This window comes from Cetorhinus maximus, chromosome 9 (genome assembly GCF_964194155.1).
Source record: "Cetorhinus maximus chromosome 9, sCetMax3.hap1.1, whole genome shotgun sequence".
Taxonomy (NCBI): Eukaryota; Metazoa; Chordata; class Chondrichthyes; order Lamniformes; family Cetorhinidae; genus Cetorhinus; species Cetorhinus maximus.
In genome coordinates, this window is record NC_135887.1 from 10,496,452 (window position 1) to 10,510,219 (window position 13,768).

Here is a 13,768-nt window from a genome sequence, read left to right on the forward strand (position 1 = left end):
TGGTCTCCCACATTCTTCTGTAAACTTGTGGTCATTCAAAACTCTGCTGCCCATGTCTTAACTCAAGTCCTGTTCCCCTTCACCCCTGTGCTCACTGGGCTACGCTGGCTCCTGGTCAAGCAACATATTGATTCTAAAATTATCATCCTTGTTTACAAATCCCTCCATGGCCTTGCCCCTCCCCATCTCTAACGTTTGCACCACCAGAGTGATGTAAACCATCATCTGTGCATTGGGATTAAGCACCATTCAAATCTGTACAGATGGCAGTGTGATGGATTAAGCAGCAACCAATGCAAGTTAATTGATCCGAGGGGGAGCTGGTGGCTGGGGAGCTGATGGCTGCGTTTAGGAGGTCAGAGTGGACTGTTTTTGCCTTGTCGTTCACATAGGAATTACTTCCAATCGAGGACAATGCAATATTGAAATCTCCAGGCTGTTTCACTGTGCTGAACATTGTCTGCATTTCAAGAGCGTTATTGACAGTGGAAAACATGCCATCAATATTAACCACATTCCCCCAGGCCTTAGAGTCTGCCACCTCCAGCAACTTGCAACATTTAACCCTTTGCACCATTAATGTTTCCTGCAGATTATCTGTTCCAACAGTGCCATTTTCCATCTTCTATCCATCATTGGCAACTTTCATCTTGGGTCAAAACATCATGAATTCTAAACTGGCAATGGAAAATCTGAAATGCAGTAGAACTGGCAGCATATCACTCCTCTACTGCTATATGGAAAGATAAAATAGGGACATAAAGCAACAGCCAGGGTCAATGCACCAGATTGCAGCAGGAATCTCAAGGCAGCAAAGTGCACATCACGTGAATATAGGCCTGGTGATGCCGCCTCACAGTTGCTCAAGCCAATGATCTAGGCAGATCCCTGAAGGTTGGCCACGTGAATTCGCGTATTGGTGGGCTTCAAGGTCCTGGTTTCAAGTTCCACTCCAGAGGCCTGAGCACACATCCTGGGGCTGACACCTAGGGCAATATTGAGGGAGTGTTGCAACATCGGATACAGTGTCTTTGGGATGAGACATTAAACAGAGGCCACATCTACCCTCTTAGGTGGATGTAAGAAAATGGGCACTATTTGAAAAAGAGCAGGGCTTTTCTCTCCAGTATTCTGGTCGATATTTAATCCCTCGAACAACGCCACTAAAATAGATTATCTGATTATCACATGGTTGATAGGGTCTTTCGTTGCTCAAATTGGCTGTTACATTACAACAATGACTACACTTCAAAAAGTACTTCATTGACCGTTAAGTATTTTGGAACATTCTGAGGTTGAAAGGCATGACATAAATGCAAGTCTGCCTTTTTTTTAAGCCCCGATACCCATTTCATTTTTCGTAAAAATTATGCAGGAACACAACTGATTTATCCGACAAAATACAAAAGCTAAAGCAAAGCTTTGTATGAATACACATTTTATTTCAAAAAAAGACGATGTACAGACAATCATCTCTTGTTCTGGCTTTCAAACACATCTATCTCAATGATCAAACAACACAGCTAAAAAATAAATAGCTTTAGAACTGAAATTATACACGAGGAATCAAGTAAAGCAGAAGACTACTTTTTCCAAAAATTCCAAATGGATTTAACTGACCATAAAATGGAATTACACTAACATGCCATTGAGATTTTTCCAGCTTTTCATTGATAGTCATTACAAAAAAAAAACACTTGCATCCCTAGTCTACTACAAAACAGTTAAAGTCCTAGATGTAGTTTTATTTAAAATATACAGCTTTAGAAAATTTTTCCGTTTTCAAAATCGTTGAACATGGACATAGACATAGAAACAGTTTGCACCCGGTAAGTTCAAACGTAGCAAAAGATTCCAACTTCTGTGAGAGAGCACGCAGGGAGAGAGAAAGAAAGAGGAAGAGAGAAAAAAAGGGGGAAAAAAACCTTCTAGTATTACCGTCATATATTAGCAACTTTTGACTATTCACATCTTTGAATCTTGGCATTTACTTATTGCACATGCCTTAGTTTATTAAAAGCATTTTAAAAGGGTGTTTCTCAGCAATCAGCCATGGCCAAAATAGTGACATAACATTTTGTGTGTATAAAATGTCATTCTTCTTGTAATAAAATAACCCTCTCCCCCAAAATGTTTCTCTCCCACTTTGTTTTTTTTTTAAAAGGCTGACTGAAAACTGGCTACCAGCACTTTCCCTCCAAAATCAGTTTAATGCAACTAATACTGAAGACTGGGTTTTATGTTTGATCACCTGAGAAGCCAACTTTGACCAGCTTAAAATACAGTACATAGGCAAACTCTTTTGGCAGCGCCAGAATCAGCCTGGAGTTAACCCCTCTGTCTGCTTGACCATTACTTATTAAGAAAGAGGCTGTAACCCAGTCCCCTCAAATGGACACTTTGACAGTGCCCAAACTCTTTGAATCTGCACCTTATTGAAACGTGTCCTCAGACAAAGTCATAAGCTGTCTGAGTGAAAATGTTGTCTTCTAAACCCAAATACATCTTCAGACTTGAACAAACTCACCCCTCCCATCTCTTCTCTCAAGTTTTCAAACCAATCCTATAACATGGGAATAGTCATCAGGCTGAATGATGTCTTGCAACCACATAGCCTGCAAAAGTCCCCAAGTGAGAGAATCAGATGGCTCTGTGACCATAGATACTGAAACTATGGCAAGTCAACAGTTAAAAAAACAACATTGTAGAGGTATTCTTCGTCTCCCTGAAGTGGGCAGACCCAGTATCTAAATATCATGCCAATTCACGCATGCACAGTAGGCAATGTTCATAATGCACAGTGGAGAAATCTCAAAAGTACCTCAGAAATTTTGGTTCTCGAGCAACTTGTTTGTATCACAATATATACGCATGTGTATAAAAAAAAAGCTTTCGATGATAAAGCAGGAGCAACTGGCCTACTTCCCTCCAGTCTATGTTCATGCTATAATTTTTTGAGGGATCTCCACAGAAGCTCTGAGGAAGATGGAATTGTCCCTGACGTAGTTCCTCTTCTTGATCTCCTCATGAGAAATGAATTTGGGATACCCAAAGCCAAGTGTGCTTTCATCCATGGAGTTCCTGGAGTTTAGAGGCTTCTGGAAGTTCTTCCAGTTGGGGTCAGGGGTGAAGGTTTCTGTGATGTGCTGTGGCTTTGAGAGCGACGGGTCACTCTGGTCCATAATGGAGAAGGTCACCTTGTAAGAGAAAGGCCACTCCAGCAGGTTGTCGTATTCGCCCGGCAGGACACGGATGTAGACGGACAAGTGGGTCCCCTCCCCGCTCCCATTTCCATTGAGGAACGCAGACACTTGCAGCTTGTAGCCATATCGGTGGGTGTAAAACGGGGGGCTGAAAAACTCATAGTTGTTGCGCAGTTTGGCTTCCTGCATCTTCCGCGAGTAGTCGGTTATTTTCCAGATTAGGACACCATCACTGCCGACCGAGAGCTCCTCCACTTCCCGCCGTAGCTCCAAGATATCCTGGCGCTGACGATTCACGAGGCTGCACATTATGTTCAGATGCACCTTCATGTTTTCATCAATGTGTCTGCTCATTGCAATCTTGTGGCACTACATTGGAAGACACAAAAGATCAATTAGCTAGATCCTTGGCTTGTTTTCTTGCAGTTCACATTCCAGTTTGAAGTTACAGAAGACAGAATTTCTTTCATATGCAAAATGATAAAAAATCAAAAGGCAGCATCAAACTGCACAAGTCAACCATTGATCCCCCCTGATTTCCTCCCCTCATTTCCAGAGGTTGCCTGTTGCTAGGATATGGTTCTTCTGCTAGTTTAAACAAGGTGACCACTTAGATGGTGAGTCTCATCAGGATGTCTGACCATGGGGATGGTGGGGGGGTGGGGGTGTTGTAAGATAAGAGCCCAATTTTGACCAAAAGTATTTTCCAGCAATTTTGTTTGGTGGGAGTGAGGGACAGCAGGATATCTACAATCTGCATTTGGAACCAGAAGGTTCACGAGGTTGATTCCTGAGATGAAGAGGTTGTCTTATATAAGGAAAGGTTGAGCAGTTTGGGTTTATACTCATCAGAATTCAGAACAGAGGTGACCCAATTAAAACATAAGATTCCAAGGGGGCTTGGCAGGGTAGATGCTGGGAGGATGTTTCCCTTCACGGTGGAGTCTAGAATTAGGGAGCACAGTTTAAAAATAGGGGGTTACCCATTTAAGATGGAGAAGAGGAGGAATTTATTCTCTTGGGAGGATGGGGGGGTGGGGAGAGAGAGGAGGTGGTAGTCTTTGGAATTCTCTTTCCCAGAGAGCAGTTAAAGCTGGATCATTGAATATATTCAGGGCTTAACTAAACAGATTTTTAATCTACAAAGGAGTCACAGTAGAAGCAGTCCATATCCAAATGCAGCAAGACCTGGACAATATTCAGGCTTGGGCTGACAAATGGCAAGTAGGTCATGCCACACAAGTGTCAGGCAATGATTATCTCCAACAAGAGAGAATCTAACCATCGCCCCTTGACATTCAATGACATTACCATCACTGAATCACCCACTATCAATATCCTGGTGTGGGGGGGTTTCCATTGACCAGAATCTGAACTGGACTAGCCATATAAATCCTGTGGCTACAAAAGCAGGTCAGAGGCTAGGAATCCTGCGCTGAGTAATTCATCTCCTGTGTCCCCAAAGCCTGTTCACCATCTACAAGGCACAAGTCAGGAGTGCGATGGAATACTCCCCACTTGCCTGGATGAGTGCAGCTCCAATAACATTCAAGCTCGACACCATCCAGGACAAAGCAGCCCACTTGATTGGCACCACATCCAAACATTCACTCCCTCCGCCACTGACACACAGTAGCAGCAGTGTGTACCATCTACAAGATGCACTGTGGGGGCTCACCAAGCCTTCTTAGACAGCAACTTCCAAACCCATGACTGCTACCACCTAGAAAGACAAGGGCAGCAAATATATGGGAACACTATCACCTGGAAGTTCCCCTCCAAGCCGCTCGCCATCCTGACTTGGAAATATAATCGCCATTCCTTCACGATTACTGGGACAAAATCCTGGAAGGCCCTCCCTAACAGCACTGTGGGTATACCTACACCATCTGGACTGCAGCAGTTCAAGAATGCAGCTCACCCACCATCTCCTCAAGGGCAATTAGGAATGGGCAATAAATGTTGGCCTAGCCAGTGACATTCACATCCTGTGAATGATTAAGAGTTAAGGGGCAGGGAGGGGGGGTGCAGGCAGGAAATTGGAGTTGAGGCCACAATCTCATTGAATGGCAGAGTAGGATGGAGGGGCTGAATGGCCTCCTCCTACTCCTATTCCTTAGGTTTCTACAGGTGTCAGAACATAACATATCACCGTGTGGAAGAGTTTTCATAACGCATCATTAAGATTCTAGACATGTAGAGTCCATATTTTTTCTAGTGTTGCACTCCCCATAGAGAGACCCCACCCCAGGACAGCTAAAACCAGACAGCTTGACAATAACAGTAGGAGTTCCTGGATGATCACAATAACTCAACTTCAGCAGTGCTGTGCTAGTTGTTGCCTTGGCTCAGGGATCAAGTGTGTTTGGTTTGGTTTTCAGCACTGGGTAGGACACTTGCTGAACAAAGCATAAGGGAATCTGACTTAAACCTCATTTATAAATGGTGAATAATTCTAAGTTAATCACCTCTCTTCGGTATCTAGGGACGTAGAACACTTAACGCAAGTAGGTATCACCTCCTGCCATCATTTGATATATAAACAAAATCTTTAATGCAGCTCATCTTTTGGTCACTACACCATGACACAACTTGGACTGAGAAATCAATATTAATCTGGGTGTTCCATTTTCAATACTGCTAAACACAGAAAAAACATTAACATTGTGCCACTGACACAGAATATCCGTGTCTTCCTTCATTCTGTTAATGTGAACATTGATCAGTGATCTGCGAATCCTGACTTCCGATGTCGTTGCTCCCTACTCAGGAGGCAGGGTTATTTATAAGTTTATAACATATAATTGCGCAGCCTTCCAAACCTTCCCCCTGCCCCAATCCCCCACCCCCACCCCCTCCCCCACCTTATCCTTAGCTCATCAAGACATGTTTTCAGAAGCTTTTCCTTTTGGGCAGTCAGCTGTGAACTTTGACAACCCCATTACACACATGACTGGCCTCAGGTCGTGTTCACTTGAGCGGCACTTAAGAATAAAATTTCCACCAAGTAAATTAACAGTTTCAGACCGTGTAACCTTGACGGTGTCATAGTCCAGAGTCGAAGAGAATTTCAGCTTGTGAACATATTGAAAGCACAAAGGCTCTTGGGATAATGCATGTGTGAAAAGGAAAGGTTTCCCAAAGGGAACAGCTGTAATGATGCCAGCCGGAGGGTGCTCGACGCAGGCATGGAGGCACATGGAATTTTTCCTCGGCCTAACACCCCCCACTCCCCGACCCTAGCCTGAGGGGCTGGAAGAGTGAAATAGGGGACCAAGCCTCCGCTTCAGCCTTTTGTGCTTGAATCTTGGGGTGACCCAGGCAGGGTCCCCATCCACAACAGGCAGGGCATTTAAATCGAATGCAAATAGGCCACGGGAGCGGCATGGAACTCGGGCATCACTTTAGTGAGAATCCACTGAGCCCGGGGAGCACCCAAAACACAACTGGGCTCCAGAGCCGGCATCGCAGCTTTTCCGGATTGGACCCAGTCAGTACAGAGTCAGTACAGTCAGAAAAATGAGACTCGTTGTCAGGGAAGTCTATTTCTTTCAATTTTACTGGGTGTTACAGAGTGGGTGGAGCCAGTTGACCATTGGACAATAGGCCCCAGGGAAGCTATTAACACAGGCCTCAAGCCTGGCCGTGGCACAGCCATTCCTCTTCCCTCACCGCCCCTTCCCATAACTCCCTTCCACACCCCTCCCTCCACCTCCTCACCCCACCCCACCCACATCCCTCCCACTCTGCCACCACCACTCCCCATAAACCCCCCCTGCACCTTCCAATCCCCCAAAACTCTTGCTCAGCCACCGTACCCTCTGGTCTGGGCAAGAGAAGGCCAGATTCCCCAGCAGTAACGGTGCCTGGTACTTGCCCAGGCCACACAAACCAATTCCAGACATTCCACTGGCTATATCTAAGATCAAGTCAAGCACCCACAGAAAGTATAGCTGCATGAGGTGGGGGGTTGTGGCGGGGAGGGGGTGGGATGGATGGGGAATTGTTGGGGAAGGAACAACTCAGGGTTAGGGAATTGAGAAGGTTCAACTCTACAACATTAATGGTGTTTAACTTCATGAGCTCAAAAAGGATTATTTATATATATATAAATAAATATATGTATAAATAAATAAATATATGTATAAATATATATATATATATATATATATATAAAATATATATAATCTTGCAGTAATTGGATGACTGACATATTTTGGATAATTGAGGGATGGAAGTATCTGGCTTCAAACAGAAATTGTAGTGCTCCGTTCAATTATAGCAATGGTTGTGTAAAAATTGCACTGATCTAAAAATAGCTTCTGCTCAGATCCACGGGAGTAAAAGGTAAAGTGTCTCCGGTGTCAGATAGGGGAAGGATAGTTTCTGCGGCAGGAACAAAATCATATCCACAATCTTCATGGAGAGGAAACCTTCTGCCATGTTTGGTGACGTCAAAAACGTTTGAGGGCCTGAAGCCAAGGGCTCAGTTTAGTTCTTACCCGGTGTTTGCAGCCTGCATCTTTGAAGGGGCAAAGTACCATGGCAGTGTTGCAGTTGTCTCTCAGGTGATTGGCGAGATCTTCCCTGGCGATGTTTGACACTCCGCACTGGTTGGGGCAGACTACCGGGTAGCGTGGGCACTGATATTGGTGGTTCTGTTCAAAACAGATCAGAGACAAAGGTTAAGTTGAATCAGTTATAAATTACTTGTGCCTCCCTATACAGATATTGGTCTTCAGAGTTCATTTGACATTGCCAGAGCAAGTGAGCTGTTGTCATCCCTCAGCTACTCACCCCCTGGCAGGGAAGCGTCCTACTTCAACTATGTCCCCTGGTGCTCTGTCTGTGACTGGAGACTCAGTAGAGACAATATTACATCTCCCTACCCATTCACTCCTCCTCACACTGCCCATGTGCGTCATTAGGACCCCCTAAAAATTTCTACTCTTCCAGCCACTAATTTTCTCTCTTCCTCTTTAGGAAGCTCCCCAGTTCTTGTCCAAGCAGCTGTTTCACGTCCTAGGTCACAAGTGTTGACAGCCTATTTGATCATGGAGGCCATCACAGCCTGCCTTCACCTGACATCCACACACATTTTTCAAGAAGAACCTATCAATAGCAATCAGGAGGGGGAACCCTTGACATGCCCCCTCCTTCTCTTCAGCTCCGGAACTCCAATGATGCCTTCCAATTAGCTAGCTGAACATAGGCCAAGGACTGATTCTGGACCTTACTAATTAGGAGTAGACCATACAGTACATTGTGCCTGTTCTGCTATTCAATATGATCATGGCTTCTGGCTCTCCATATCCCTTAATTCCCCAAAGGCCAAAATTATCTCAACCTTAAATATAGATCATGATGGAGAACCCACAGCCCTCTGGGGTAGAGAATTCCAAAGCTTCACCATCCTTTAAGTGAAGTAATTTCTCTTAATCTCAGTCCTAAGTGATCACCCCCTTATCCCGAGACTGTGTCCCCATGTTCTAGATTTCCCAGCCAGGGGAAACAACCTCTAAGTGTCTACCTTGTCAATCCCCTTCAGAATCGTGTATGTTTCAGTGAGATCTTCCCTCATTCTTCTAAACTCTAGCAAATGTAGACCCAATTTACTCAACCTCACACCATAGGACAACCCCCTCATCCAACCCTCCTCACAGACCAAATCTAATGAACCTTCACTGTGCTGCCTACAATGCAAGTACATCCCTCCCTTAAATATGGAGACCAGAGCTGCACACAGTTTTCCAAAGCCCTGTACAATTGTAGCAAGGCTTGTATTCGAAACCATTGCAATAAAGGCCAGCACGCCAGTTGCCTTCCTAACTGCTTACTGCACCTGCATACCTACTACTGATCAGTATTGTTTGAGGAGTTTATAAAACACCAGCTTCTACCAGAGTGTGCATTTTGGTTTCTACAATGACATTCATCTTGGAATCCGCATTTCATTCAACACCATGTTGGACTCTAACCTTTCTGAAGAGCCGTATCTAGTTCATGCTGGCAATCATTAAATGATTCCGCGTATCAGAAAAAGAGACATCAAACAACTGAAAATCATTTGGGTGTTTTTAAAACATCAGCATCATTCACCCCAAGAATCTGGGCACCGCCTTTTTTGGGTCTCGCGAAACGAGGAGAACCAACCTGTATCGTGTCGAACACAAACTCCTTGCCACAGAATTTACAGGGCTGTGTGCGCTTTGGACAGTCTGTAAGGCAATGTTGTGATAGCAGGCGTCGCATCATCCTGGCCCCGCATTTGTTTTCACAGTACACGCTCTCCTGAGGGCAAATTCCCTGGTGATTCTGTGGGAGAAATTAACCACGTGAGTGCAATTTCATTTCTTGTTTGAAGAGAGCAGAGAACCGAACACTTTCAGATGTGGTCAGAAACGGTTAGCTCACAAGCAGTGAGAGAGCGAGAGGGCCATGATCTCCAGCCTGACACACTGCTAGCCACCCCCAGCTGCACGAACTGTGAATCAACAATATTCCATTTCAAGCAATTAAACTAAAAAAAAAGGGAACGAGAAGGCACATGCAAGAGATAAAATCAGAAAGGACTCCATGCTCCAGTGGGTTAGACACTGGCCGTTTGTTCACCTTTAGAATCCAGCCTGAACTAACACGATGTAAGCTCCTTCTATCTAGCAGGTGAACTGAGATGCGCAGAGCCAGATAGCACAGACCCACAAAGCACGCCACTGGTGGAGCCGCTTCTACAGCATTTGAACAATGAGGCACAGACACATTGGGATGAGTTGTTTTAAAATTATTGCTCACGAGTCTTTGGCAGAGAAGTTCTGGTCTGAAAAGTCAGGTCTGAAAATTGAATAACCATCTCTGCTGGTCAGAGACCCAAGGAGATTGACACCATGCCTGGCCGCACACGAATGTTATCTCATTTACTTTACCGCTTTGCCATGTATGGCAGGGTTGCAACCAGTGGAAGCACCAATGACAGCTTGTACCGACTACATGGAACTACTGCAGTGAAAAATTCCTTTTTAAAAAGGAATCATTTAAATCGAGGGTTTAATTGATTCAGAAAGCAGAAAACAGGTTTACTTTGTTCACAAACGCGCTGAAGAGGGAAAGGTCTAAATCAATGGAGGCTGTTCCATTTAGCTTCCTTACTCCCTCACGCCCTAATTTAAGTCTGGAAACTGAGTGTAACTTTAACACAGGTTAAAAACACGGGATTATGCACAGCGCCAAAGGGACATACTCAGATCAAGTGTTTACAAAGGCTTAAGTCGTACTGCATTCAAGTAGGGGAAGCAGTTACATATAATTTTCAGTCAAACAAAGACAGTCCAGCTCAACTACAGATACTTCATAACAAATCAAACAGTGGGAAGATGCAATGTTGTTTAAAAAATACACACAGACACACACACAACAATGAACATGAGAAAAACACTTGTGCTTTTGAGGGTGCCTTGAGAATTGCTGAAACATTTGGTCTTCAATTGTTTACCCTACAGGGTCTATTGTTGATTCATCATTCCAGCATTTTCAACTGAATTTATGTGCTCTCTTTTCATCTGAGTGGAGCATCAAGCTCGATCCTATCTGAGTCAACAGCGATAATGTACAGAAAGTGAATTTCAATGCACACAAATTCTTTCTGCCGCAGTATAGTCTAGGTCAGCGCTCCCCACAAGGTTAGCTGCTATTCACATGTGGCTAATTTGGAATCCAGATGTGGCCAATTGCATTTCTGAAGAAGAAATAAATAGGCAGAGATGTTGGGCATATGAGCTCAATTGTCATTCACACAGTGTACACTGAGATTTAACCTTCTTGTATTTTTGTTAATTTAAAAAAGAATGCTCAAATGCTTTTTGGGTCATTGAGAGTGCTTTACTTTCTTGGTTAATGAATGGTGGTAGATGTTCATTAAGTGAATATGCATGTGTGAAGTGGATTTATTGGTATGACCCACGTATACAAGCTATCTTCTGCTTTAATCAGTGCATGTTGCTAAACCAGTGACGCCACACCTGTAGCTGGTCAGTACTTTCCACTGGTCAACACCACACTGCTGTAGAGTCCTCACCTCATAACCTTCCCCAGTGAAGTCACTGCCACAGTATTCACACTTGACTCGGCGCTTCGGGCAATCGTGCTGTAGGTGTTCAGCCAGATCCCTTCTGCTCAGCTTGATTGTACAACGGTTTGGGCACGGTATCACATTGAACGGACATGTCGAAAGGTGGAGCTGTAAAAGGCAAAATCAGAAAACAAAACTTGGAAACGGTCACCCAGCAAAAGCGTGGATCCCCGAATGGCCCCTGTGGGTTTACCCAGTTAGTAGCTGCGCCATTCAAGACTAATGGCCTCTTGGCTGACGTGCCCACAAGGCACCCAGCATCAATGCCACTGTAACCCTGCAGAGGGAGGTGAGGAGGGGAGAAAAATAACTGATGCTAATGGGTCCTCAAAATGAAGTAAAAATCTCCCCAGTTGTTGGTGATTCTGGCAAGGACACCTTTCCGAAATACCAAAACAAAACCCCAACATTCATTATAAAAGGCGCACAGACTGATAAGGATAAGATCTCCAATAGCTGCAAGTGTCATAACAAAATAGGCTTAGACAGTCTCAGTCCACCTCCTAATGGTACGTGGCTTGGTTCAATATCAAATCAAATGATAATTCAAGGTCCGTCTGGTATAGAAGACAGAGTGTGGGAGGTGGGGGTGGGGGTAGGCCAAGGCCAAGGCCGAGTTGAAGAGTTAAGCTGCATTGTTGAGGCAGAGGACGAGGAGCTTTTCTCTGCAGCTAACCTGCGCTTCTGTTACCTAGAAGCGGATTGTCCAAATTGGACTTGTGTTCAACTACCCAGCATTGATAATGCACGATCCACTGAAAGTTTCTTCAATTAGAGTTCAATAGCCTATCTTACAGATCGGGCTCTAGTGCAGCATCACTGTCCATTTCCACAGTAAGGTGCTTAAAATAGATTTACCTGCAGCTGTTTAATCTGTCCTGTCCACCTGCAGCCTTCCTCACTGTGAATGCACCGGATGGGAAGGGCCAGGATCTGGGCTTCCAGCTCTGGATCAGGATAGATCTACAAAGCAAGAACATTAAGCTTAGCCTCAATGAATAAAATAGCTCCTTGAGACTGAGTAAAAGAATTGATTATCAATAATAAATTCAACCAGCAGAAGTAGTTTCAGGGAGAAAAATAATCAGTAATTGAGCAAGGCTATATTAAATCTTCTTTTATTCCTCTGGTGGCAGAACCTAGCCCAGGGACACAGATCCATCACTTCCCAGACCAAGATGAACTAACTCATCATTTGCCAGGGATTGACTCTGGGGTCTTTCTGTTCATCTTCAGAAGGCAAAGATAACACATCCACTTAGAAATATTTCCTCATTTCAGCTCGCAAGATTAGAACAAAACCAAATCAGCACTCATCACTTCAAATCAGTTAGTAGCACAGTTGCCTCCAAATTTAAAAAGGTGGTGACTTCAAGCCCCACTCCAGGACTAACTTGAGCACAATATAGTGAAGACATTTCAATGCAGCATTGGCAAAATCCCCGTCTTACAGAGGAGACGTTAGCCAACCTCACACCTGCCTTTTCTGACAGAGTTAAAAGATTCAAAGGTGGTATTTGGAAATTAATGAAACTACTTTCTTCTGGAAAAGAATTAACCCCTTAGCCAACACCAAACCGTTTTAATTCTTTTGCTGTTTGGGGGGGATCTTGCTGTGCACAATTTGGCTGCCAAATATAAATGCAAGTTACTTCTTTACAGGTCAGGAAATCTTTTTAAAAATATGAAATATAGAAATTAAAATTATCCTGTGATGTGCCTTAGAATGTTTTACTACATTAATGGTGCTATATAAATGCAGGTTGTTGATTTAATCTATTTATATTTTTTGCAGGCCTAATTTTAAAATGAAGTGTTTTGATGTGAAAGATTTGAGCAGCAGACAAATTTTATACAGAGGTGCAGTAATATGAATAACACGGCCATCTCATTGCTTGCTGCCTGCCTAGCCAATGGCTAATCATTTCTAAACGGCCACACAGATGCACATACATGACACAGATGGACAGACACACATGGTATGGAGGCGTTGGCGTAGTGGTATCGTTGCTGGGCTAGTAATCCAGACACCCAGGGTAATGCTCTGGGGGCCCGGGTTCGAATCCCACCACAGCAGATGGTGGAATTTGAATACAATAAAAATCTGGATCAGGATAGATCTACAAAGCAAGAACATTAAGCTTAGCCTGAATGAATTAAAATAGCTTCCTGTGACTGATTAAAAGGAATTGGTTGAATTTAGAAGTCTAATGATGACCATGAATCAAAAACCCATCTGGTTCCCTAATGGCCTTTAGGGAAGGAAATCTGGCCTACATGTGACTCCAGGCCCACAGCAATGTGGTTGACTCTGAAATGGCTGAGCCAGACACCACTCAGTTGTATTAAACCGCTACAAAGTCACAAAAAAGGAATGAAACCGGACCGCCTGGCATCGACCTAGGTGGAAATGACAACGCCAATCTCTGCAACGTCCTCG

The 13,768-nt window shown here is 44.1% G+C and overlaps 1 protein-coding gene across 1 annotated transcript in view; it reads right to left on the reverse strand.

Annotated features, from left to right (window-relative positions):
• Positions 1-1,421: 1,421 nt before the first annotated feature.
• Positions 1,422-13,768, reverse strand: part of LOC144684356 (TNF receptor-associated factor 4-like) — a 98,347-nt gene continuing 86,000 nt past the window's right edge. Inside the window, exons 3-7 of the mRNA XM_078548028.1 lie at positions 12,187-12,291; positions 11,275-11,436; positions 9,357-9,518; positions 7,706-7,861; positions 1,422-3,572 (exon numbers count right to left, since the gene is read on the reverse strand). Of these exons, the coding sequence (XP_078404154.1) occupies positions 2,940-3,572; positions 7,706-7,861; positions 9,357-9,518; positions 11,275-11,436; positions 12,187-12,291 (1,218 nt within the window). The 3' untranslated portion in view covers positions 1,422-2,939. The remainder of the gene's footprint in view (positions 3,573-7,705; positions 7,862-9,356; positions 9,519-11,274; positions 11,437-12,186; positions 12,292-13,768) is intronic.